This window comes from Saccoglossus kowalevskii, chromosome 3, assembly GCF_978046115.1.
Source record: "Saccoglossus kowalevskii chromosome 3, keSacKowa6.1, whole genome shotgun sequence".
NCBI classification, from domain to species: Eukaryota; Metazoa; Hemichordata; class Enteropneusta; family Harrimaniidae; genus Saccoglossus; species Saccoglossus kowalevskii.
In genome coordinates this window covers 1,135,407-1,160,883 of record NC_140643.1, presented here as the reverse complement: position 1 = coordinate 1,160,883, position 25,477 = coordinate 1,135,407, and the positions used below count along the sequence as shown (strand labels likewise).

Genomic DNA, 25,477 nt, shown 5'->3' with positions numbered 1-25,477 from the left:
TCTTTTAAGAGTAAACAGCAAAGCTACCAATCTTGCTTGTCTAGTAGAGCCAGGAAGAAATCCAATATTGGTGTAAAATAGAACAAAGAACAACACACTTTTTTTAGAAGCCTATAGACTCGGCATTCATTTAGATAATTTAAACAAATATAATTGGACATCATTTAAACATGAGTCACATTTGAGAAGAAACCCATAATAAGGATGAAAAGCTACCTAAATCAGTCTCTAAAAAGCTTGCAGCCATCTTTCAAACATATTGTTTAGATTCAATGTATGATGATAATAAGGGAACAAAACAACAGAATAAACTCCGCACATGCAGACATTTAAAAACAAAATTCACTCTTGAAAATATTTAGAAACTGAGCAAAATCCCATCCACAGGTCATCCATGACCAAACTAAGAATAAGTGCCGTGTTAGAAATAGAAACTGGAAGACATAAAAACATTGACATTTCAAAAAGAAAATGTCAGTTTTGTCAATTAAAAGAAATAGAAAATGTGAGCACTTCCTTCTTAAATGACCTTCTCAAAAATACCTCCCAAACTTCCTGACTAAGAAAAAATAGTTGCAATACTAAACAATGGCAGTATAATTTGGTTTCTCAAATTGCTAAGTACATCCATAATTGCTTTAAAATTCGAGAGAACAATTTGAAGAGTACTACCAGCTGCCTCAAAATAAATAAAAACATTCACTTTAATTTATTATATTCTATTAATAACTTTTATAACTTTTAATTTCATTTTTTTTTTCATTGCTATATCTTTATTGTATTTTATAATCAAAGTCCCATAGAGGATATGATAACAATAAAGATAATCATTATATCCTGTGATGTATAGCCCTTAAAAGGTGTTGGTCTTTGTTGTGACATTACTACAAGCCAAAGAGCAACAAAACACTCAAGGGGTTGTAAAAGTTTTATTATTTTAAAACTGTCTTGACCAGATTTCAACAGACTTTTAGGCCACTTTTCTGTATATACTATACTACATTGCCGTAATAGCTAGGTCAAATTCGTCCACCTCACTCATGACTGCACTGGACAAATTCTCAGAAGTTTTCTGGAAGATTCACAGTCAATTCGTCCCACAAGTTGACTTGTCCTAATATGCACTTTCATCCCATTGCCTTTGGTTAGCCTTAAAATCTTGTGTAGGGTGACTTCCTTTATATATCGGTAACAAGACAATCATCTTAGATGCATATAAAATACAACCGAAAAGCGCAACATGTCTTACAACAATATTTACTGTGTTTCTCGATATTCAGAAATAAACAACAATTACCATTTTTTGGAACATTAATTAATTGCACTATAATATTAAAATATGAATAACCTGATTTGACAATTGACCGATTAACGTATTGTATTGTGGTGCTACAGTTTGTCATTTGGATTTTGTTGCACGTATTGGTAGAGTTAAGATCAGGTTAACCTAAGTAATCGGACGAAACGACTTTGGGACGAATCGACTCCGGAACGAGTCGACTTGTGGACGAATCGACTTGGGATGAATGGGATTTAGGACGAATCGACCGTCCACTCTCTGGAGTTCCGATTCCAAACTAATTTACCAGGCTAATTTACGTAGGCGCATCACAAACCCAATCCTAACTCTATTATCAAAGAACGTACAATAACGTGTCTTACCGTGTTGAATTTACCCACAAACAGATCTTTGGCAAAACCACATGTTCTTATAGTGGTGTTAAATGCACGATATTGTTGGTGATATACAATGCACGGGGAAAGGACTTGATTACAACTAACGCAGGACGTGTGAGATAGCGTTAATGTACACATTGGTTTCTTCAAGTCTCTGACAATCGGTGTAAACCGAGAAATATTTCTAGAAAACATGATAACTGTAATTTGTATGACGAGATGTAGATGGTGACCAACGACCCGGGCGATATATCAAATGCCTGCCGAGTGACGAGTGTGAAGACAGCGTTCGGTTCGATTCGCGTTCGGTTCGCGTTCAATTCGCGTCCGATTCACGTACGATTGAAACGTGGCCCTGAAATACCTATAATTCACTCAAATGTTGATATATAGCAATTTCAGCTAATTTAACAATATTTTTGAGCGGGAAATAGAGATCAATTTAGTATTTTCTGTGGAAATCAAGGTTATAAATACTTTAATAGTGTCAGTTTCTTGACGCGTCTGCGAATGCGCGGAAAGTCAAAGAGCAATGATTATATAAATAAAAGCACTATTAGGGACAACGCCGAAAGTTCAATGTAGATTAAAAAACTTAATTTCTTTAGTTCCCCCCACCCACTGAAACTTAATTGATAAATATTGATCATGGCGTCAGACTACATTCACCATTACATACAATATGATAATCGGACAGTAGTATGGCAGAGTAGTTGGTTCGAGGTCCATTCCCGGACCAAACCATTTTCTCGTCTTGATACCAATTTCATTAACTCATAACAACCTACTGAAGGAGGTTAAAGGTTACAACAACAACACAAATTACAGATAAAAATTAATCAAATTACAATGGCTAATAGTTTAAAAGACAACCAAAAACAGACTAAATTGAAGTTAGTAACGGAAATATATAATAAAATAAAATGAAACACCAACAAAAAACTATAAACTTAATATAAAAACAAGAACCCAATGAACACATAACACATAACAGGTATACAAAAGTCAATAACTAAGTAGGTGCTGCTGTCTAATAACAAAGCTGTATTTAAAATATTGTGCCAGAGGAATTGTTAAGTAATTATTTGACATTATATTTAATGAATTTATTTTCAGGTGTAAGATTTGTAAAGTCAGGAATAATCCTTTCAGCTTCATTGTATAAAATGACCCTCTCTGTACCATATACTGGGCATATTATGAGGAAGTTCATCTTCAATATCATTTTTATTACACAATTTGCAGATTCTGTCGCTACTTTTGATTCAGTTGTGTCTTGCTTTTTCAATTTCTAAACTGTGATTGCTCAGTCTGAATTTAGTTAGGGTACTTTTCAGTTCTATACTTTTTTAGCTTAATTAAGTAGTTTTCCAAAATGAAGTTTGTTTTAATTTTTTTGTAAGTCCTCAGTTTGTTTTTTGTATTAGTGTTTTGTCTGTTATCATCATTAATTGAGTTAATCCAATGCTTTATAAATACATTTTTTATTTTATCATATATCCGTGACATTTGTGACAAATTTAGCTCATTATTGTCACTTTCTGATAGTGTTGTATTTGTAGATTTCAGTACTGAGTTAAGTTCTTGTTAAGTAGGAAGGCTTCCTTAATAATGGGGTTTTGAGTTGTGTTTAGGTGGTTTGTAGATTTTATTAACTGCTTTTTAATAAATGAATCGATAGGATATCTACCCAACCACGGTTGTAACCGTGACCCAACTCACTATAAATTCCCAATTTCGGAATGTTTTTTGAAACGCCTAGGACAAAGGCTGAGGTGTACATCTTCTATAGTAGAGTTGAATGAACTTTTTTCAGCCCAGACTTCACGTCCATATATAAGAATTGGTCTTATTAGTTTATCAAACAATGATAACAATAATGAGGGACTGAGGCTTTTATTATGACCTAATTTGGCTTTCAAAGAGAATAATGCTTTCATTCCTTTGTATTTCAGATGTTTCATAGCAGCAATTTTCCATTAGGGCTGAGAACAATACCTAAATAATTATAATTTCTCACGATGTTAATCTTATTCCCTTCAAAAAAGAATAAATCACTGTCATAGAGTTTATTATTTTTATTAAAAACCATAATTTTTGTTTTTTCTGTGTTCACAACGAGTTTCCATTTCTGTGCGTATTTTGAGACATTATCAAGGGCATTCTGGAGGCCACTTTTGGATTTAGAAAGAATAACTATATCATCTGCATACATTAGACAGCTGATTGGTGTGTTATTTAAATTTGGTGGATCACATGATTCATGGTCCAGGGTGTTAGTTATGTCATTAATAAAAATGTTAAAGAGTGAAGGGCTCAGATTACACCTTTGCTTAACACCCAGTGTTGAATTAAATTGATTGGTTAGTCCATCTTTCATTTTTATTTTATATTTTATATTACTGTACATACTTTTAATAATTTGATACATTTTACCTGTCACCCCATTGTTTAATAGTTTCCAGAATAGACCATCATGCCAAACACTATCAAAAACCTTTTCAGGTCTACAAAACAGGCATACATTTTGTTTGCTTTAGCTTCTTTTTTTTATTCACTGTATTTTCATGGAGATTGTTGTTGATGTGTTTTTCAATAATTGTTTTCAATATAAATAGGTTGTCAGTTGTACGACAACCTTTTCTGAAACCAAACTGTTGGTGAGTGGTTAGCCTTGTATTAAGGATACTTGTAAATAGTTTGCCAAGGCAACTGGAGATTGCTATTCCCCTGTAGTTTGAGGGATTTAATTTAGATCCTGTTTTATGTATGGGTATTATTAAACGTGTACTCCATGCAGTTAGGAAGATATTTGCATTGTAGATAGAGTTAAATATTTTGTTAATTGGTTTGATGAGGTAATGTTCACCGCATTTTAGCATCTCATTACAGATTTGGTCTTCTGCAGTTGATTTGTTGTTTTTCAATAATCTGATGGCTTGTTTAATTTCTTTTTCATGTATTGGTCCATCCAAATCAGTTTTACTAGCATCAAGTTCCTTAATTTCCCGATTTCTAAGATCTGATATAATATCGTCTTGTTCTTCTGTATTAGGTTTAGAATTTAATATATCTTTGTAGTGTGTCAACCATTTATCTGGTGCTATGCAATCAGTCTCTGTCTTTTGTGTATTCACATCATTGTTGAGTTCACTTATTTTTTTCATAATGATGAATTGCTACCTTGAAGGCTCTCAATTTTATTAAGCTGGTGTACTTTAAGTTGTTTTTGTTTTGTATTTGAGAATTTTTTAAAATTAGGAATTTTCTGAATTAATTTAGTATGCATTTTAAGTTCATTACGTAATAAATGGCAATCTTTATCAAACCATCTTTGGTTGTTTTGTTTTTTTATTTATTTTATTTTTTATTATTCTTTTGAAGTGGATTTTGTACACACATCCCCTTTTTTTGGGGGGGGATGCCCGGTGGCCGAGGGGAAGACGTGTAGTGGCATGAAGCTAGGCGATTAGGTGCCGTACGCGAGCGCCGATTCGAGTCACGCACGCAGTACGTATTTACTATAATTAGACATAGTCTTTACCTTGCCGTTTATTTGGTGTTATTTGCTTACTTTACCTCCTATGTCGACAGCAACTATGAGTTACAAATACTCCAAGATTTTTTTGACTTCATTAAAAAATAAAATCGTTTCTGTAGGATGAAAACCTTTTGAGGTCACTGGTCACCCAAAATTCAAATTAAAGCAAATAAGTTTTTTTATCCGACATCGATCTTTTGACGTCGTCCCGTAACGTCCTTGTTTCAAAGATTTTATTTGTTTTTAAAAATAAGTCAATCGAACACCAATCGAACGCGAAACGTACGACAATCGAATGCGAATCAAACGTGAATCGAACGCGAATCGAACACAAATCGAGCTGAACGCTGTCTTCACACTCGTTGCCGAGTGACGTAATACGGGTATCCCGTTTGTTTGTTTGTTACTTAACTTAGTCGGCTTGCTTGCACAGAAACCCGACTCTGAGTAAATATAAATAATTATGGCTTACCCACTGGGGGCTTAAAGATCTGTCGGGAAAACAAAATGAAGGAATGATAAAATAGTTAACGGCGATTACACGTTGCCAGGGTTTTTTGTAAACCACCGTCTCACGGTGAGTATCCCGGGTGGGTACTTGGCTGCTGATATGGTGATAGGTGTGTAGCCCACACTGCAAAACCCAGAGCCTATTTTAGACCAAATTGTACCAAAAATGTATACCACATCTTAGACCAAAATGTTGCCTAGTAGATATCATTTTAGACCCGCCATTTGTCTAGCAGACCCAATTTTCGTCTTGGATTATTAAAAGTGGATAGAAATTATCTTTAAAAAAGTTAAAATGGTGTTTGAAAAAATAAACCCCTTTTTAGACTCATGTCCATTTAACAATCAGTCAATCCCTAAATTTTGTGGATCGCATTTAAGACCAGATGGCTGAAAAAACACACCCCAAATGGCGTAAGGTAAATTGCAGGGAGTAGCCTTCATATTTTGGCCAGGCACAATACATGGTTTGTGCGTTTTGCATTTGAATGAATTGTTGGACTATCGTTATACACCTGATACATTTAAATATATGTATTTTTTATAGCTCGCATTCAGGTGAAATATAGTCCTCTTTCTTTACTCTGCCAGTGCCTACTCACGTGACAGATCTCAATATTACATGAGGTCGATGAATCGACCAGTGATTGGATATTAGAAAGCTGACTGAATCACCATGCATGACATATAAGGTGTTTTCATTTTTTTTTTCTCGCTGATGTAGAGGTCACACCCATCCAGATAGTTAATACTGCGTTCTGATAGTTGGCTAGAATACTGCTAGCTGCGTTATGCGAACTGTAACGAAGACCTAGAACGAAACAGTTATTCACGTTCCACTACACAGCTGGTCGCATTTTAATGAAATAGGTAGGCAATGTTTTATTATAAATACTAGGCTTGCCGAATTACGCAACCTTTTAAACATACATGTAAGTTCTGAATACACTTATTTTTTAAATCCCGTTTGTGGATGTTTGTAATATATATATATTGATGTACGCCTAGTAAATGCAAATAATCGTGGTTTCACAGTGAATTTGGAAGTGACGTCATATTTAACATATCATCAGTATAATATATCCTGTAAATAGAATGTGCTTCTTATTTCATGAGACGAGATCCCCCGCGAGACTCTCTCTGCTGTAATTCATACCGATTGAGTTTGCAACATGCCATAATTCCACGTGCTTTCAATTTTTGAGTATCAAGGAATTTAGTACAGTAAAGTTACCCACCGGATTAAAGCGTCAAACATGTTGCCTGTCATGTTCTTGTATTAATATATATGGATTGAACGAATGATTTTGGTGTGGTTTGTCTGGGTACCCGGGTCAAGGTCGTGCGATGGATGGACGGATAGCCCACGGATGGTATATCAATGATTATATATGTAGTAAATAAATATACAGTTACTGCATCGCGTGGTATATCAATGATTATATATGAGGTAAATGAATGCACAGTTAATTCATTGCGTGGTATATCAATGATTATATATGCAGTAAATAAATGTACAGTTACTGCATCACGTGGTATATCAATTATTATATACGAGGTAAATAAATGTACAGTTACTGCATCACGTGGTATATCAATTATTTTATATGAGGTAAATAAATGTAGTTACTGCATCACGTGGTATATCAATAATTATATATGCAGTAGATAAATGTACAGTTACTGAATCACGTGGTATATCAATTATTATATATGCAGTAAAAAGGTAGTTACTGCATCACGTGGTATATGAATAATTATATATGCAGTAAATAAATGTACAGTTACTGCATCACGTGGTATATCAATTATTATACATGAGGTAAATAAATGTACAGTTACTGCATCACGTGGTATATCAATGATTATATATGCAGTAAATAAATGTACAGTTACTGCATTGCGTGGTATATTGATTATTATATTGCCATAAATAAATGTAAAGTTACTGCATCACGTGGTATATCAATTATTATATTGCAGTAAATATATGTACAATTACTGCATTGCGTGGTATATCAATTATTACATTGCAGTAAATAAATGTACAGTTACTGCATCACGTGGTATATCAATTATTATATTGCAGTAAATATATGTACAATTACTGCATCACGTGGTATATCAATTATTACATTGCAGTAAATAAATATACAGCAACTGAGTCACGTGGTATATAAAAGATTATATATGCAGTAACTAAATGTACAGTTACTGCATCACGTGGTATATCAATTATTATACATGAGGTAAATAAATGTACAGTTACTGCATCACGTGGTATATCAATGATTATATTGCAGTAAATATATGTACAATTACTGCATTACGTGGTATATCAATTATTACATTGCAGTAAATAAATGTACAGTTACTGCATTACGTGGTATATCAATTATTATACATGAGGTAAATAAATGTACAGTTACTGCATCACGTGGTATATCAATTATCATACATGAGGTAAATAAATGTACAGTTACTGCATCACGTGGTATATCAATGATTATATATGAGGTAAATGAATGCACAGTTAATTCATTGCGTGGTATATCAATGATTATATATGCAGTAAATAAATGTACAATTACTGCATCGCGTGGTATATCAATTATTACATTGCAGTAAATAAATGCACAGTTACTGTATCACGTGGTATATCAATTATTACCTTGCAGTAAATAAATGTACAGTTACTGCATCACGTGGTATATCAATTATTTTATATGAGGTAAATAAATGTAGTTACTGCATCACGTGGTATATCAATAATTATATATGCAGTAGATAAATGTACAGTTACTGAATCACGTGGTATATCAATTATTATATATGCAGTAAAAAGGTAGTTACTGCATCACGTGGTATATGAATAATTATATATGCAGTAAATAAATGTACAGTTACTGCATCACGTGGTATATCAATTATTATACATGAGGTAAATAAATGTACAGTTACTGCATCACGTGGTATATCAATGATTGTATATGCAGTAAATAAATGTACAGTTAGTGCATCACGTGGCATATCAATTATTATATATGCAGTAGATAAATGTACAGTTACTGAAACACGTGGTTTATCAATTATTATATATGCAGTAAATAAATGTACAGTTACTGCATCAGGTGGTATATCAGTTATTATATTGCAGTAAATAAATATACAGTTACTGCATCACGTGGTATATCAATTATTATATTGCAGTAAATATATGTACAATTACTGCATCACGTGGTATATCAATTATTACATTGCAGTAAATAAATATACAGCAACTGAGTCACGTGGTATATAAAAGATTATATATGCAGTAACTAAATGTACAGTTACTGCATCACGTGGTATATCAATTATTATACATGAGGTAAATAAATGTACAGTTACTGCATCACGTGGTATATCAATTATCATACATGAGGTAAATAAATGTACAGTTACTGCATCACGTGGTATATCAATTATTATACATGAGGTAAATAAATGTACAGTTACTGCATCACGTGGTATATCAATGATTATATTGCAGTAAATATATGTACAATTACTGCATCACGTGGTATATCAATTATTACATGGCAGTAAATAAATGTACAGTTACTGCATCACGTGGTATATCAATTATTATATTGCAGTAAATATATGTACAATTACTGCATCACGTGGTATATCAATTATTACATTGCAGTAAATAAATGTACAGTTACTGCATCACGTGGTATGTCAATGATTATATATGCAGTAAATAAATGTACAGTTACTGCATCACGTGGTATATCAATTATTATACATGTGGTAAATAAATGTACAGTTACTGCATCACGTGGTATATCAATGATTATATATGCAGTAAATAAATGTACAGTTAGTGCATTGCGTGGTATATTAATTATTATATTGCAGTAAATAAATGCACAGTTACTTCATCACGTGGTATAGCAATTATTATATTGCAGTAAATATATGTACAATTACTGCATCACGTGGTATATCAATTATTACATTGCAGTAAATAAATGTACAGTTACTGCATCAGGTGGTATATCAATTATTATATTGCAGTAAATAAATGTACAGTTACTGCATCAGGTGGTGTATCCATTATTATATATGCAGTAAATAAATGTACAGTTACTGCATCACGTAGTATATCAATGATTTTATATGAGGTAAATATATGTACAGTTACTGCATCACGTGGTATATCAATTATTATATTGCAGTAAATAAATGTACAGTTACTGCATCACATGGTATATCAATTATTATATTGCAGTAAATAAATGTAGTTACTACATCACGTGGTATATCTTATATTATATATGCATGAAAAAGGTACAATTACTGCATCGCGTGGTATATCAATTATTACATTGCAGTAAATAAATGCACAGTTACTGTATCACGTGGTATATCAATTATTACCTTGCAGTAAATAAATGTACAGTTACTGCATCACGTGGTATATCAATTATTATATATGCAGTAAATAAATGTAGTTACTGCGTCGCGTGGTATATCAATTGTTATATCTGCAGTAAATAAATGTACAGTTACTGCATCACGTGGTATATCAATGATTATATATGCAGTAAATAAATGTAGTTACTGCATCGCGTGGTATATCAATTATTACATCGCAGTAAATAAATATAGTTACTGCATCGCATGGTATAATAATTATTATATTGCAGTAAATAAATGTACAGTTAGTGCATCACGTGGCATATCAATTATTATATATGCAGTAGATAAATGTACAGTTACTGAAACACGTGGTTTATCAATTATTATATATGCAGTAAATAAATGTACAATTACTGCATCAGGTGGTATATCAATTATTATATTGCAGTAAATAAATATACAGTTACTGCATCACGTAGTATATCAATGATTTTATATGAGGTAAATATATGTACAGTTACTGCATCACGTGGTATATCAATTATTATATTGCAGTAAATAAATGTACACTTATTGCATCACGTGGTATATCAATTGTTATATTGCAGTAAATAAATGTACAGTTACAGCATCAGGTGGTATATCAATTATTATATTGCAGTAAATAAATATACAGTTACTGAATCACGTAGTATATCAATGATTTTACATGAGGTAAATAAATGTACAGTTACTGCATCACGTGGTATATGAATTATTATATATGAGGTAAATAAAAGTACAGTTACAGTATCACGTGGTATATAAATTATTACACTGCAGTAAATAAATGTACAATTACTGTATCGAGTGGTATATCATTGATTATATATGCAGTAAATAAATGTACAGTTACTGCATAGCGTGGTATATCAATTATTACATTGCAGTAAATAAATATACAGTTACTGCATTGCGTGGTATATCAATGATTACATTGCAGTAAATAAATATACAGTTGCTGCATCGCGTGGTATATCAATTATTACATTGCAGTAAATAAATATACAGTTACTGCATCACGTGGTATATCAATGATTATATATGCAGTAAATAAATGTACAGTCACACTAACTTTGGTATTTGTTTCGATCTAAAACTTTGACACTTTTAATTGATTAGGGAATTCTCTGCTGCAATCTAGGACACTATGGTATCATAATTAGATGACTTACTTTAGTGAAAACACGCTGTGAAAACACATAATCATTTGCCACGATCTATAATATGGTCCCCGATTCGTAATTTATAATATTGCTATAGCCAATTTTACCAAATCTTTTCACTTTAAGTTTTTTGCAGATAATGTCTTAGAAATTAATAATGTCTTTCAAAGGGTTCGTGAATTGTACATTGCTAATAAACTTACTATTAATCCTGAAACAATACATGATAATTGACACACAACAACGACCGGTTACTACGAGGATAGCCTGAGTATTAACGATACCAGTCTCTATACACCAATATTTGCAGCGTCTCTATCAATCGTTATTTGCAAAGTTATTGTACCAACAATTAGTTTAATATCACAATTACGTCATTTAGTACTTAAACATATAATTATGCCTTTCCTAACATCCTAACTGGTAATACATGTACAATTCTACTTAACGAATCAATCTCTTACAGAGACAAATAGTACGCCTCATCACTTCTCTAACTCGTGTACAGTGAGAATTAGTACACCTCATCACTTCTCTAACTCGTCTACAGTGAGAAATAGTACACCTCACCACTTCTCTAACTCGTGTACAGAGAGAAATAGTACACCTCACCACTTCTCTAACTCGTGTACAGAGAGAAATAGTACACCTCATCACTTCCCTAACTCGAGTACAGGGAGAAATAGTACACCTCATCACTTCTCTAACTCGTGTACAGAGAGAAATAGTACACCTCATCACTTCTCTAACTCGTGTACAGAGAGAAATAGTACACCTCATCACTTCCCTAACTCGAGTACAGAGAGAAATAGTACACTTCATCACTTCCCTAACTCGTGTACAGAGAGAAATAGTACACCTCATCATTTCCATAACTCGTGTACAGAGTGAAATAGTACACCTCATCATTACCCTAACTCGTGTACAGAGAGAAATAGTACACCTCATAACTCATCTAACTCGTGTACAGAGAAAAATAGTACACCTCATCACTTCTCTAACTCGAGTACAGAGAGAATTAGTACACCTCATCACTTCTCTAACTCGTGTACAGTGAGAAATAGTACACCTCATCACTTCTCTAACTCGTGTACAGAGAGAAATAGTACACCTCATCACTTCTCTAACTCGTGTACAGAGAGAAATAGTACACCTCATCACTTCCCTAACTCGAGTACAGGGAGAAATAGTACACCTCATCACTTCTCTAACTCGTGTACAGAGAGAAATAGTACACCTCATCACTTCTCTAACTCGTGTACAGAGAGAAATAGTACAACTCATCACTTCTCTAACTCGTGTACAGAGACAAATAGTACACCACATCACTTCTCTAACTCGTGTACAGATAGAAATAGTACACCTCATCACTTCCCTAACTCGTGTACAGATAGAAATAGTACACCTCATCACTTGTCTAACTCGTGTACAGAGTGAAATAGTACACCTCATCATTTCCCTAACTCGTGTACAGAGAGAAATAGTACACCTCATAACTTCTCTAACTCGTGTACAGAGAGAAATAGTACACATCATCACTTCTCTAACTCGTTTACAGAGAGAAATATTACACCTCATCACATCTCTAGTTCGTGTACAGTGAGAAATAGTACACCTCATCACTTCTTTAACTCGTGTACAGTGAGAAATAATACACCTCATCACTTCTTTAACTCGTGTACAGTGAGAAATAATACACCTCATCACTTCCCTAACTCGTGTACAGTGATAAATAGTACATCTCATCACTTCCCTAACTCGTGTACAGATAAAAATAGTACACCTCATCATTTCCCTAACTCGTGTACAGAGAGAAATAGTACACCTCATAACTCCTCTAACTCGTGTACAGAGAGAAATAGTACACCTCATCACTTCTCTAACTCGAGTACAGAGAGAATTAGTACACCTCATCACTTCTCTAACTCGTGTACAGTGAGAAATAGTACACCTCATCACTTCTCTAACTCGTGTACAAAGAGAAATAGTACACCTCATCACTTCTCTAACTCGTGTACAGAGAGAAATAGTGCACCTCATCACTTCCCTAACTCGAGTACAGGGAGAAATAGTACACCTCATCACTTCTCTAACTCGTGTACAGAGAGAAATAGTACACCTCATCACTTCTCTAACTCGTGTACAGAGAGAAATAGTACACCTCATCACTTCTCTAACTCGTGTACAGAGACAAATAGTACACCACATCACTTCTCTAACTCGTGTACAGATAGAAATAGTACACCTCATCACTTCCCTAACTCGTGTACAGATAGAAATAGTACACCTCATCACTTGTCTAACTCGTGTACAGAGTGAAATAGTACACCTCATCATTTCCCTAACTCGTGTACAGAGAGAAATAGTACACCTCATAACTTCTCTAACTCGTGTACAGAGAGAAATAGTACACATCATCACTTCTCTAACTCGTTTACAGAGAGAAATATTACACCTCATCACATCTCTAGTTCGTTTACAGTGAGAAATAGTACACCTCATCACTTCTTTAACTCGTGTACAGTGAGAAATAATACACCTCATCACTTCTTTAACTCGTGTACAGTGAGAAATAATACACCTCATCACTTCCCTAACTCGTGTACAGTGATAAATAGTACATCTCATCACTTCCCTAACTCGTGTACAGATAAAAATAGTACACCTCATCATTTCCCTAACTCGTGTACAGAGAGAAATAGTACACCTCATAACTTCTCCAACTCGTGTACAGAGAGAAATAGTACACCTCATCACTTCTCTAACTCGTTTACAGAGAGAATTAGTACACCTCATCAATTCTCTAGTTCGTGTACAGTGAGAAATAGTACACCTGATCACTTCTTTAACTCGTGTACAGTGAGAAATAATACACCTCATCACTTCTTTAACTCGTGTACAGTGAAAAATAATACACCTCATCACTTCCCTAACTCGTGTACAGTGAGAAATAGTACTCCTCATCACTTCCCTAACTCGTGTACAGATAGAAATAGTACACCTCATCACTTCTCTAACTCGTGTACAGATAGAAATAGTACACCTCATCACTTGTCTAACTCGTGTACAAAGTGAAATACTACACCTCATCATTTCCCTAACTCGTGTACAGAGAGAAATAGTACACCTCACAACTTCTCTAACTCGTGTACAGAGAGAAATAGTACACCTCATCACTTCCCTAACTCGAGTACAGAGAGAAATAGTACACCTCATCACTTCCCTAACTCGAGTACAGAGAGAAATAGTACACCTCATCACTTCCCTAACTCGTGTACAGTGAGAAATAGTACACCTCATCACTTCTCTAACTCGTGTACAGAGAGAAATAGTACACCTCATCACTTCTCTAACTCGTGTACAGAGAGAAATAGTACACCTCATCACTTCCCTAGCTCGAGTACAGGGAGAAATAGTACACCTCATCACTTCTCTAACTCGTGTACAGAGAGAAATAGTACACCTCATCACTTCTCTAACTCGTGTACTGAGAGAAATAGTACACCTCATCACTTCTCTAACTCGTGTACAGAGACAAATAGTACACCACATCACTTCTCTAACTCGTGTACAGATAGAAATAGTACACCTCATCACTTCCCTAACTCGTGTACAGATAGAAATAGTACACCTCATCACTTGTCTAACTCGTGTACAGAGTGAAATAGTACACCTCATCATTTCCCTAACTCGTGTACAGAGAGAAATAGTACACCTCATAACTTCTCTAACTCGTGTACAGAGAGAAATAGTACACATCATCACTTCTCTAACTCGTTTACAGAGAGAAATATTACACCTCATCACATCTCTAGTTCGTGTACAGTGAGAAATAGTACACCTCATCACTTCTTTAACTCGTGTACAGTGAGAAATAATACACCTCATCACTTCCCTAACTTGTGTACAGTGATAAATAGTACATCTCATCACTTCCCTAACTCGTGTACAGATAAAAATAGTACACCTCATCATTTCCCTAACTCGTGTACAGAGAGAAATAGTACACCTCATAACTCCTCTAACTCGTGTACAGAGAGAAATAGTACACCTCATCACTTCTCTAACTCGAGTACAGAGAGAATTAGTACACCTCATCACTTCTCTAACTCGTGTACAGTGAGAAATAGTACACCTCATCACTTCTCTAACTCCTGTACAGAGAGAAATAGTACACCTCATCACTTCTCTAACTCGTGTACAGAGAGAAATAGTACACCTCATCACTTCTCTAACTCGTGTACAGAGAGAAATAGTACACCTCATCACTTCTCTAACTCGTGTACAGAGACAAATAGTACACCACATCACTTCTCTAACTCGTGTACAGATAGAAATAGTACACCTCATCACTTCCCTAACTCGTGTACAGATAGAAATAGTACACCTCATCACTTGTCTAACTCGTGTACAGAGTGAAATAGTACACCTCATCATTTCCCTAACTCGTGTACAGAGAGAAATAGTACACCTCATAACTTCTCTAACTCGTGTACAGAGAGAAATAGTACACATCATCACTTCTCTAACTCGTTTACAGAGAGAAATATTACACCTCATCACATCTCTAGTTCGTGTACAGTGAGAAATAGTACACCTCATCACTTCTTTAACTCGTGTACAGTGAGAAATAATACACCTCATCACTTCTTTAACTCGTGTACAGTGAGAAATAATACACCTCATCACTTCCCTAACTCGTGTACAGTGATAAATAGTACATCTCATCACTTCCCTAACTCGTGTACAGATAAAAATAGTACACCTCATCATTTCCCTAACTCGTGTACAGAGAGAAATAGTACACCTCATAACTCCTCTAACTCGTGTACAGAGAGAAATAGTACACCTCATCACTTCTCTAACTCGAGTACAGAGAGAAATAGTACACCTCATCACTTCTCTAACTCGTTTGCAGAGACAAATAGTACACCTCATAACTTCTCTAACTCGTTTACAGGGACAAATAGTACACCTCATAACTTCTCTAACTCGTTTACAGAGTGAAATAGTACACCTCACCACTTCTCTAACTCGTGTACAGTGAGAAATAGTACACCTCATAACTTCTCTAACTCGTTTACAGGGACAAATAGTACACCTCATCACTTCCCTAACTCGTTTACAGAGAGAAATAGTACACCTCATCACTTCTCTAACTCGTTTACAGAGACAAATAGTACACCTCACCACTTCTCTAACTCGTTTTCAGAGACAAATAGTACACCTCATAACTTCTCTAACTCGTTTACAGGGACAAATAGTACACCTCATAATTTCTCTAACTCGTTTACAGGGACAAATAGTACACCTCATTACTTCCCTAACTCGTTTACAGAGAGAAATAGTACACCTCATCACTTCTCTAAACTCGTTTACAGAGACAAATAGTACACCTCACCACTTCTCTAACTCGTGTACAGTGAGAAATAGTACACCTCATAACTTCTCTAACTCGTTTACAGGGACAAATAGTACACCTCATCACTTCCCTAACTCGTTTACAGAGACAAATCGTACACCTCATAACTTCTCTAACTCGTATACAGAGAGAAATAGTACACCTCATCACTTCTCTAACTCGTTTACAGATACAAATAGTACACCTCATCACTTCTCTAACTCGTGTACACAGACAAATAGTACACCTCATCACTTCTCTAACTCGTTTACAGAGAGAAATAGTACACCTCATCACTTCTCTAACTCGTGTACAGAGACAAATAGTACACCTCATCACTTCTCTAACTCGTTTACAGACACAAATAGTACACATCACCACTTCTCTAACTCGTGTACAGTGAGAAATAGTACACCTCATAACTTCTCTAACTCGTTTACAGGGACAAATAGTACACCTCATCACTTCCCTAACTCGTTTACAGAGAGAAATAGTACACCTCATCACTTCTCTAACTCGTTTACAGAGACAAATAGTACACCTCACCACTTCTCTAACTCGTTTACAGAGACAAATAGTACACCTCATCACTTCTCTAACTCGTTTACAGAGACAAATAGTACACCTCACCACTTCTCTAACCCGTGTACAGTGAGAAATAGTACACCTCATAACTTCTCTAACTCGTTTACAGGGACAAATAGTACACCTCATCACTTCCCTAACTCGTTTACAGAGAGAAATAGTACACCTCATCACTTCTCTAACTCGTTTACAGAGACAAATAGTACACCTCATAACTTCTCTAACTCGTATACAGAGAGAAATAGTACACCTCATCACTTCTCTAACTCGTTTACAGAGACAAATAGTACACCTCATCACTTCTCTAACTCGTGTACAGAGACAAATAGTACACCTCATCACTTTTCTAACTCGTTTACAGAGAGAAATAGTACACCTCATCACTTCTCTAACTCGTGTACAGAGACAAATAGTACACCTCATCACTTCTCTAACTCGTTTACAGAGAGAAATAGTACACCTCATCACTTCTCTAACTCGTTTACAGAGTGAAATAGTACACCTCATCACTTCTCTAACTCGTATACAGAGAGAAATAGTACACCTCATAACTTCTCTAACTCGTATACAGAGAGAAATAGTACACCTCATCACTTCTCTAACTCGTTTACAGGGACAAATAGTACACCTCATAACTTCTCTAACTCGTTTACAGAGTGAAATAGTACACCTCACCACTTCTCTAACTCGTGTACAGTGAGAAATAGTACACCTCATAACTTCTCTAACTCGTTTACAGGGACAAATAGTACACCTCATCACTTCCCTAACTCGTTTACAGAGAGAAATAGTACACCTCATCACTTCTCTAACTCGTTTACAGAGACAAATAGTACACCTCACCACTTATCTAACTCGTTTACAGAGACAAATAGTACTCCTCATAACTTCTCTAACTCGTTTACAGGGACAAATAGTACACCTCATAACTTCTCTAACTCGTTTACAGGGACAAATAGTACACCTCATTACTTCCCTAACTCGTTTACAGAGAGAAATAGTACACCTCATCACTTCTCTAACTCGTTTACAGAGATAAATAGTACACCTCATCACTTCCCTAACTCGTTTACAGAGAGCAATAGTACACCTCATAACTTCTCTAACTCGTTTACAGAGACAAATAGTACACCTCACCACTTCTCTAACTCGTGTACAGTGAGAAATAGTACACCTCATAACTTCTCTAACTCGTTTACAGGGACAAATAGTACACCTCATCACTTCTCTAACTCGTTTACAGAGACAAATAGTACACCTCATCACTTCTCTAACTCGTGTACACAGACAAATAGTACACCTCATCACTTCTCTAACTCGTTTACAGAGAGAAAGAGTACACCTCATCACTTCTCTAACTCGTGTACAGAGACAAATAGTACACCTCATCACTTCTCTAACTCGTTTACAGAGACAAATAGTACACCTCACCACTTCTCTAACTCGTGTACAGTGAGAAATAGTACACCTCATAACTTCTCTAACTCGTTTACAGGGACAAATAGTACACCTCATCACTTCCCTAACTCGTTTACAGAGAAAAATAGTACACCTCATCACTTCTCTAACTCGTTTACAGAGACAAATAGTACACCTCACCACTTCTCTAACTCGTTTACAGAGACAAATAGTACACCCCACCACTTCTCTAACCCGTGTACAGTGAAAAATAGTACACCTCATAACTTCTCTAACTCGTTTACAGGGACAAATAGTACACCTCATTACTTCCCTAACTCGTTTACAGAGAGAAATAGTACACCTCATCACTTCTCTAACTCGTTTACAGAGACAAATAGTACACCTCATAACTTCTCTAACTCGTATACAGAGAGAAATAGTACACCTCATCACTTCTCTAACTCGTTTACAGAGACAAATAGTACACCTCATCAATTCTCTAACTCGTGTACAGAGACAAATAGTACACCTCATCACTTCTCTAACTCGTTTACAGAGAGAAATAGTACACCTCATCACTTCTCTAACTCGTGTACAGAGACAAATAGTACACCTCATCACTTCTCTAACTCGTTTACAGAGACAAATAGTACACCTCATTACTTCCCTAACTCGTTTACAGAGAGAAATAGTACACCTCATAACTTCTCTAACTCGTTTACAGAGACAAATAGTACACCTCACCACTTCTCTAACTCGTGTACAGATAGAATAGTACACCTCATAACTTCTCTAACTCGTTTACAGGGACAAATAGTACACCTCATCACTTCCCTAACTCGTTTACAGAGACAAATCGTACACCTCATAACTTCTCTAACTCGTTTACAGAGAGAAATAGTACACCTCATCACTTCTCTAACTCGTTTACAGAGACAAATAGTACACCTCATCACTTCTCTAACTCGTTTACAGAGACAAATAGTACACCTCACCACTTCTCTAACTCGTGTACAGTGAGAAATAGTACACCTCATAACTTCTCTAACTCGTTTACAGGGACAAATAGTACACCTCATCACTTCCCTAACTCGTTTACAGAGAGAAATAGTACACCTCATCACTTCTCTAACTCGTTTACAGAGACAAATAGTAACCTCACCACTTCTCTAACTCGTTTACAGAGACAAATAGTACACCTCATCACTTCTCTAACTCGTTTACAGAGACAAATAGTACACCTCACCACTTCTCTAACCCGTGTACAGTGAGAAATAGTACACCTCATAACTTCTCTAACTCGTTTACAGGGACAAATAGTACACCTCATCACTTCCCTAACTCGTTTACAGAGAGAAATAGTACACCTCATCACTTCTCTAACTCGTTTACAGAGACAAATAGTACACCTCATAACTTCTCTAACTCGTATACAGAGAGAAATAGTACACCTCATCACTTCTCTAACTCGTTTACAGAGACAAATAGTACATCTCATCACTTCTCTAACTCGTGTACAGAGACAAATAGTACACCTCATCACTTCTCTAACTCGTTTACAGAGAGAAATAGTACACCTCATCACTTCTCTAACTCGTGTACAGAGACAAATAGTACACCTCATCACTTCTCTTACTCGTTTACAGAGAGAAATAGTACACCTCATCACTTCTCTAACTCGTTTACAGAGTGAAATAGTACACCTCATCACGTCTCTAACTCGTATACAGAGAGAAATAGTACACCTCATAACTTCTCTAACTCGTATACAGAGAGAAATAGTACACCTCATCACTTCTCTAACTCGTGTTCAGAGACAAATAGTACACCTCATCACTTCTCTAACTCGTGTACAGAGACAAATAGTACACCTCATCAATTCTCTAACTCGTTTACAGAGAGAAATAGTACACCTCATCACTTCTCTAACTCGTGTACAGAGACAAATGGTACACCTCATCACTTCTCTAACTCGTGTACAGAGACAAATATTACACCTCATCACTTCTCTAACTCGTGTACAGAGACAAATAGTACACCTCATCACTTCTCTAACTCGTGTACAGAGACAAATATTACACCTCATCACTTCTCTAACTCGTGTACAGAGACAAATAGTACACCTCATCACTTCCCTAACTCGTGTACAGATAGAAATAGTACACCTCATCACTTCTCTAACTCGTGTACAGAGACAAATATTACACCTCATCACTTCTCTAACTCGTGTACAGAGACAAATAGTACACCTCATAACTTCTCTAACTCGTTTACAGGGACAAATAGTACACCTCATCACTTCCCTAACTCGTTTACAGAGAGAAATAGTACACCTCATCACTTCTCTAACTCGTTTACAGAGACAAATAGTACACCTCACCACTTCTCTAACTCGTTTACAGAGACAAATAGTACACCTCATCACTTCTCTAACTCGTTTACAGAGACAAATAGTACACCTCACCACTTCTCTAACCCGTGTACAGTGAGAAATAGTACACCTCATAACTTCTCTAACTCGTTTACAGGGACAAATAGTACACCTCATCACTTCCCTAACTCGTTTACAGAGAGAAATAGTACACCTCATCACTTCTCTAACTCGTTTACAGAGACAAATAGTACACCTCATAACTTCTCTAACTCGTATACAGAGAGAAATAGTACACCTCATCACTTCTCTAACTCGTTTACAGAGACAAATAGTACATCTCATCACTTCTCTAACTCGTGTACAGAGACAAATAGTACACCTCATCACTTCTCTAACTCGTTTACAGAGAGAAATAGTACACCTCATCACTTCTCTAACTCGTGTACAGAGACAAATAGTACACCTCATCACTTCTCTTACTCGTTTACAGAGAGAAATAGTACACCTCATCACTTCTCTAACTCGTTTACAGAGTGAAATAGTACACCTCATCACGTCTCTAACTCGTATACAGAGAGAAATAGTACACCTCATCACTTCTCTAACTCGTGTACAGAGACAAATGGTACACCTCATCACTTCTCTAACTCGTGTACAGAGACAAATATTACACCTCATCACTTCTCTAACTCGTGTACAGAGACAAATAGTACACCTCATCACTTCTCTAACTCGTGTACAGAGACAAATATTACACCTCATCACTTCTCTAACTCGTGTACAGAGACAAATAGTACACCTCATCACTTCCCTAACTCGTGTACAGATAGAAATAGTACACCTCATCACTTCTCTAACTCGTGTACAGAGACAAATATTACACCTCATCACTTCTCTAACTCGTGTACAGAGACAAATAGTACACCTCATCACTTCTCTAACTCGTGTACAGATAGAAATAGTACACCTCATCACTTCTCTAACTCGTGTACAGAGACAAATAGTACACCTCATTACTTCTCCGACTCGTATTCCCATGCTGATCAACGGTTCCAAAAACTACGAATACTAACATTTGTTCCCCTCTCCAAATTACAATCCTGGCTATTTGTTTCTGATCTTGGTAATAACTATTGGGTGCATAATGTAAAATAAATTCCAGTCATTATGACATTATTACTACGTGATCGTTACAGCTCGTTGCAATTTGTGTTATTGTATTATACTGTTTTTTTAGAAATTACAAGGTATTTTTTATGGTTTATTAACATAACAACAGTGAGCTATATGACAAATACATAACATGCCCATTATAAGGTAAATGTCATTCATTCATTCGTGCTGTCATTCTTTCATTCATATCAGAATTCATTACAGAAATCATTATTTAATTAGTATCATTTAATTTTACAGTGGCCGAAGTATGGAAGACATTCGAAGCAGAGATAATGAGAACGAAAATCAAGAACAGCCGAATGGTAAACACAATGAAATGGAACCCAGGGAACACAGAGAAAACCGTGCTTGTCTTCGAGATATTTTGCAAAATCTGTGTTTGAACGACAAGGATTCGATGGGATTAAACTCTTTGTCCATATATGAGATACAAAGAGCAGTGATTGCTGTGCTCATTGGTGAGTCTAATCTTAATATGTGTTCTGTGCTTTGGTATGTGTGCGTTACAGCATTGCTTTTTCGATTGGACAATGCATATTTACTAAATAAGGCATTTTTACTGATTTTTCATATTTTGTGTTCCCTATTTTAACAGCAATATTGATAGGTGTTGTGATATATTCAGATAAAAGTGCAGCTTGTGAACTTGTAAGAAAAGATTTCAACATCTGTGAACAACACAAGGAAGATTGCATGAAAAAAGCACAGCTATTGGAAGACAGTAACACCTACTGCAGGAAAAGCATGAGCACACAAGAAAAAGAAAATCTGAAGAGAATACACAGATTGGAGCTGAAAAATATGGAAGATCACATTATGAGCTCAACAGAGCTGGAGAGGGAAAAAGTGCAAGATGGCCTTGTAGAGAGCACAATTGTCTGGGAAGAGAAAGTGAGGGCTGAGAAAACAATACAGGAACTTGACCGACTGAGACGGAAGCTGAGAGAAATGGGGAGGGTTAAGTGCAAGAACGGATTCTGGAGTGAAGGTGAAGAGAAGTCTACAATCTTGCAACAACAGGACCAAGTTAGGGGTTTTGCAACCGAAAGTCGGCTAGTGAAAGGGCTTGGGGTCCTAAAAGGACTGGAAGATTTATTTAATGACCCCTGTTCTCTAAATGAGAGGATGATTGAGATGCAATTGCTTGTATGGGAAACTAAAACCAATGAGAGAATGTGGCATGATATTTATTACAGAAGTAAAATTAAACAGTTAGACAGCATCAAGACACCCGATAATCACTGATAATTTACTCGGGTTGCTTTCCATGTACCACTTGTACACTTCATTTAAAATGGCAAAAATAGAAAATGTCACTGGATCTTGTGCACGAACACGTTTTGTTATTAGTCCCAGCAATAAGTGTTTTCAGAATAGGATAATATAAATATGTAAATTCAGTGTCTTTAAAAAGTAACGTTCAAATATACAGTTAATTGAAACTAACTATGGAGTCAAGAATCCGGTACATATTTAATTTTTGTTTTCAACTGATAAAAATTATAATCAGTAGGTACAATGTGTTTGAGTATGACTTTTTAAATACTTTTTTCATATAAATCTGCAGACGTGTTTGTGATTGTCAGCTGGTAACTGTACTAACATAGTATATGATTTACTGTGCTGTGTGTGCTATCCAGCAATGGCAATTGTAGAATTGTAGTTTGGAATCGATTTATTCCCCCCCCCCCCGACTCTAGCTAAATCGAACTTTGTGTCGAGTTTTTCTTTTGTGAGGTTTTCGTTTTTTCATATAATTAACAATTATAATTATTTTCTATATATTGGATATTGCATTTAAGCAATAAAAGTATTGTTTATATCATATCTGCTGTGAATGCATTGGAGGTAATCTGTAGTCCAGGGAACATATTCATTCAACTGTCATCGGGTTTTCGCGTGCATTTGTTTGCTTTCTCTCGGGTTTTGGGTTGGCTGAGTTTGCTGGTTGTCCGGGAGAAAATAAGTGACGCTGTCTGGGTTGAATTTGGGGTATGTTGCTTGGCTTTGAGAGTACCTTTTGAGAATCGCATAGGTGATATTTGAACTGCTCAACAATATTTACACAAGTCACTGTATGTTGTTTTCATCACTTTACAATATAGCACACCCAGAGTTGCACGTTCCGAGGCCTAATGTACATCAACGCAGAGTGGTGAGGCGTACTGAACTAAATCGTAAAGTTGCATCACAGGGAGCCCAGGAACTATAACCAACTGTAGTACGCAGTCTCTATGAGCGGGGGGGGGGGGGTATCGGCTGGTATCTAGTGTAAAAAATATACAAGGGATGAAGGCTCCAGCCAGCTCACATTTTGTAAACTGAAAAAAACAGACGAAAAGAATGAAAAATAAAACCTAAACAAATACCAGGTTGAAGAATATTAGTTGCTCCTTCAAATTTCGCCAAAGCCTTACCTACATTTTACCGATATCTGCAGAATAAATCAAGAAAACTACACAAATTGACTCCATTTAGGAATTCCTATCGGTTTGACCGAACACACGGCACAGTTGGAGGCGTGGCCTGTTCAGCAACCAATCACAAGACTGGTTACAAACCACATCGAGTAAACTCTTTATACTACAGTGACATACATGTTACATTGCTGTTTTAAACACTACAAGGCCGTACATGTTACATGGCTGTTTTAAACTTTTTATACTAATGTTTGTACATGTTACATGGCTGTATTAAACTCTTTATACTACACGGACATACATGTTGCATGGCTGTTTTAAACTTGTTATACTACAAGGCCGTACATGTTACATGGTTGTAGTAAACGCTTTACACTACAAGGCCGTACATGTTACATGGCTGTTTTAAACTTGTTATACTACAAGGCCGTACATGTTACATGGTTGTAGTAAACGCTTTACACTACAAGGCCGTACATGTTACATGGCTGTTTTAAACTTTTTACACTACTGTTTGTACATGTTACATGGCTGTATTAAACTCAATCTGATTAAAATCTGATGTAGTGTACGGGCTTTAATTATTTTGGCTATAAACTTATTTTGATTTTATTTTTTATTACTTTTGTTATTAATGCCTTTTTATTTTATTATTTTACTTTGATTTTGATTTTTTTTAATTCCGCCCTACATACATCTGATCCGACGCCTACGTAAGTCCCGTTCAAATCTCGCATAAGTAACAGCCAATCACAGGCTCCCTTTTATACAGGCTGT

General features: G+C 35.7%; 2 protein-coding genes across 2 annotated transcripts in view; one reads left to right on the top strand and one right to left on the bottom strand.

Annotated features, from left to right (window-relative positions):
• LOC144352627 (complex I assembly factor ACAD9, mitochondrial-like) overlaps window positions 1-1,949 on the bottom strand; it is a 203,539-nt gene extending 201,590 nt beyond the window's left edge. Inside the window, exon 1 of the mRNA XM_085496672.1 lies at window positions 1,663-1,949. Within this exon, the coding sequence (XP_085352798.1) occupies window positions 1,663-1,872 (210 nt within the window). The 5' untranslated portion in view covers window positions 1,873-1,949. The remainder of the gene's footprint in view (window positions 1-1,662) is intronic.
• Window positions 1,950-5,711: 3,762 nt separating this feature from the next.
• Window positions 5,712-25,262, top strand: LOC146747427 (uncharacterized). Its single transcript, XM_085496671.1, has 4 exons — window positions 5,712-5,795; window positions 6,453-6,598; window positions 22,518-22,738; window positions 22,876-25,262. Exons 3-4 carry the CDS (start codon window positions 22,528-22,530, stop codon window positions 23,523-23,525), a joined length of 861 nt encoding a protein of 286 aa, XP_085352797.1. The 5' UTR covers window positions 5,712-5,795; window positions 6,453-6,598; window positions 22,518-22,527; the 3' UTR covers window positions 23,526-25,262.
• Window positions 25,263-25,477: the final 215 nt, after the last annotated feature.

Excerpts from the sequence above, each read along its gene's own strand:
- LOC146747427 (XM_085496671.1), top strand. The coding sequence starts at position 22,528 with ATGGAAGACATTCGAAGCAGAGATAATGAGAACGAAAATCAAGAACAG. Across the intron at positions 22,739-22,875 it reads AGTGATTGCTGTGCTCATTG|CAATATTGATAGGTGTTGTG; the intron begins GTGAGTCTAATC and ends CTATTTTAACAG.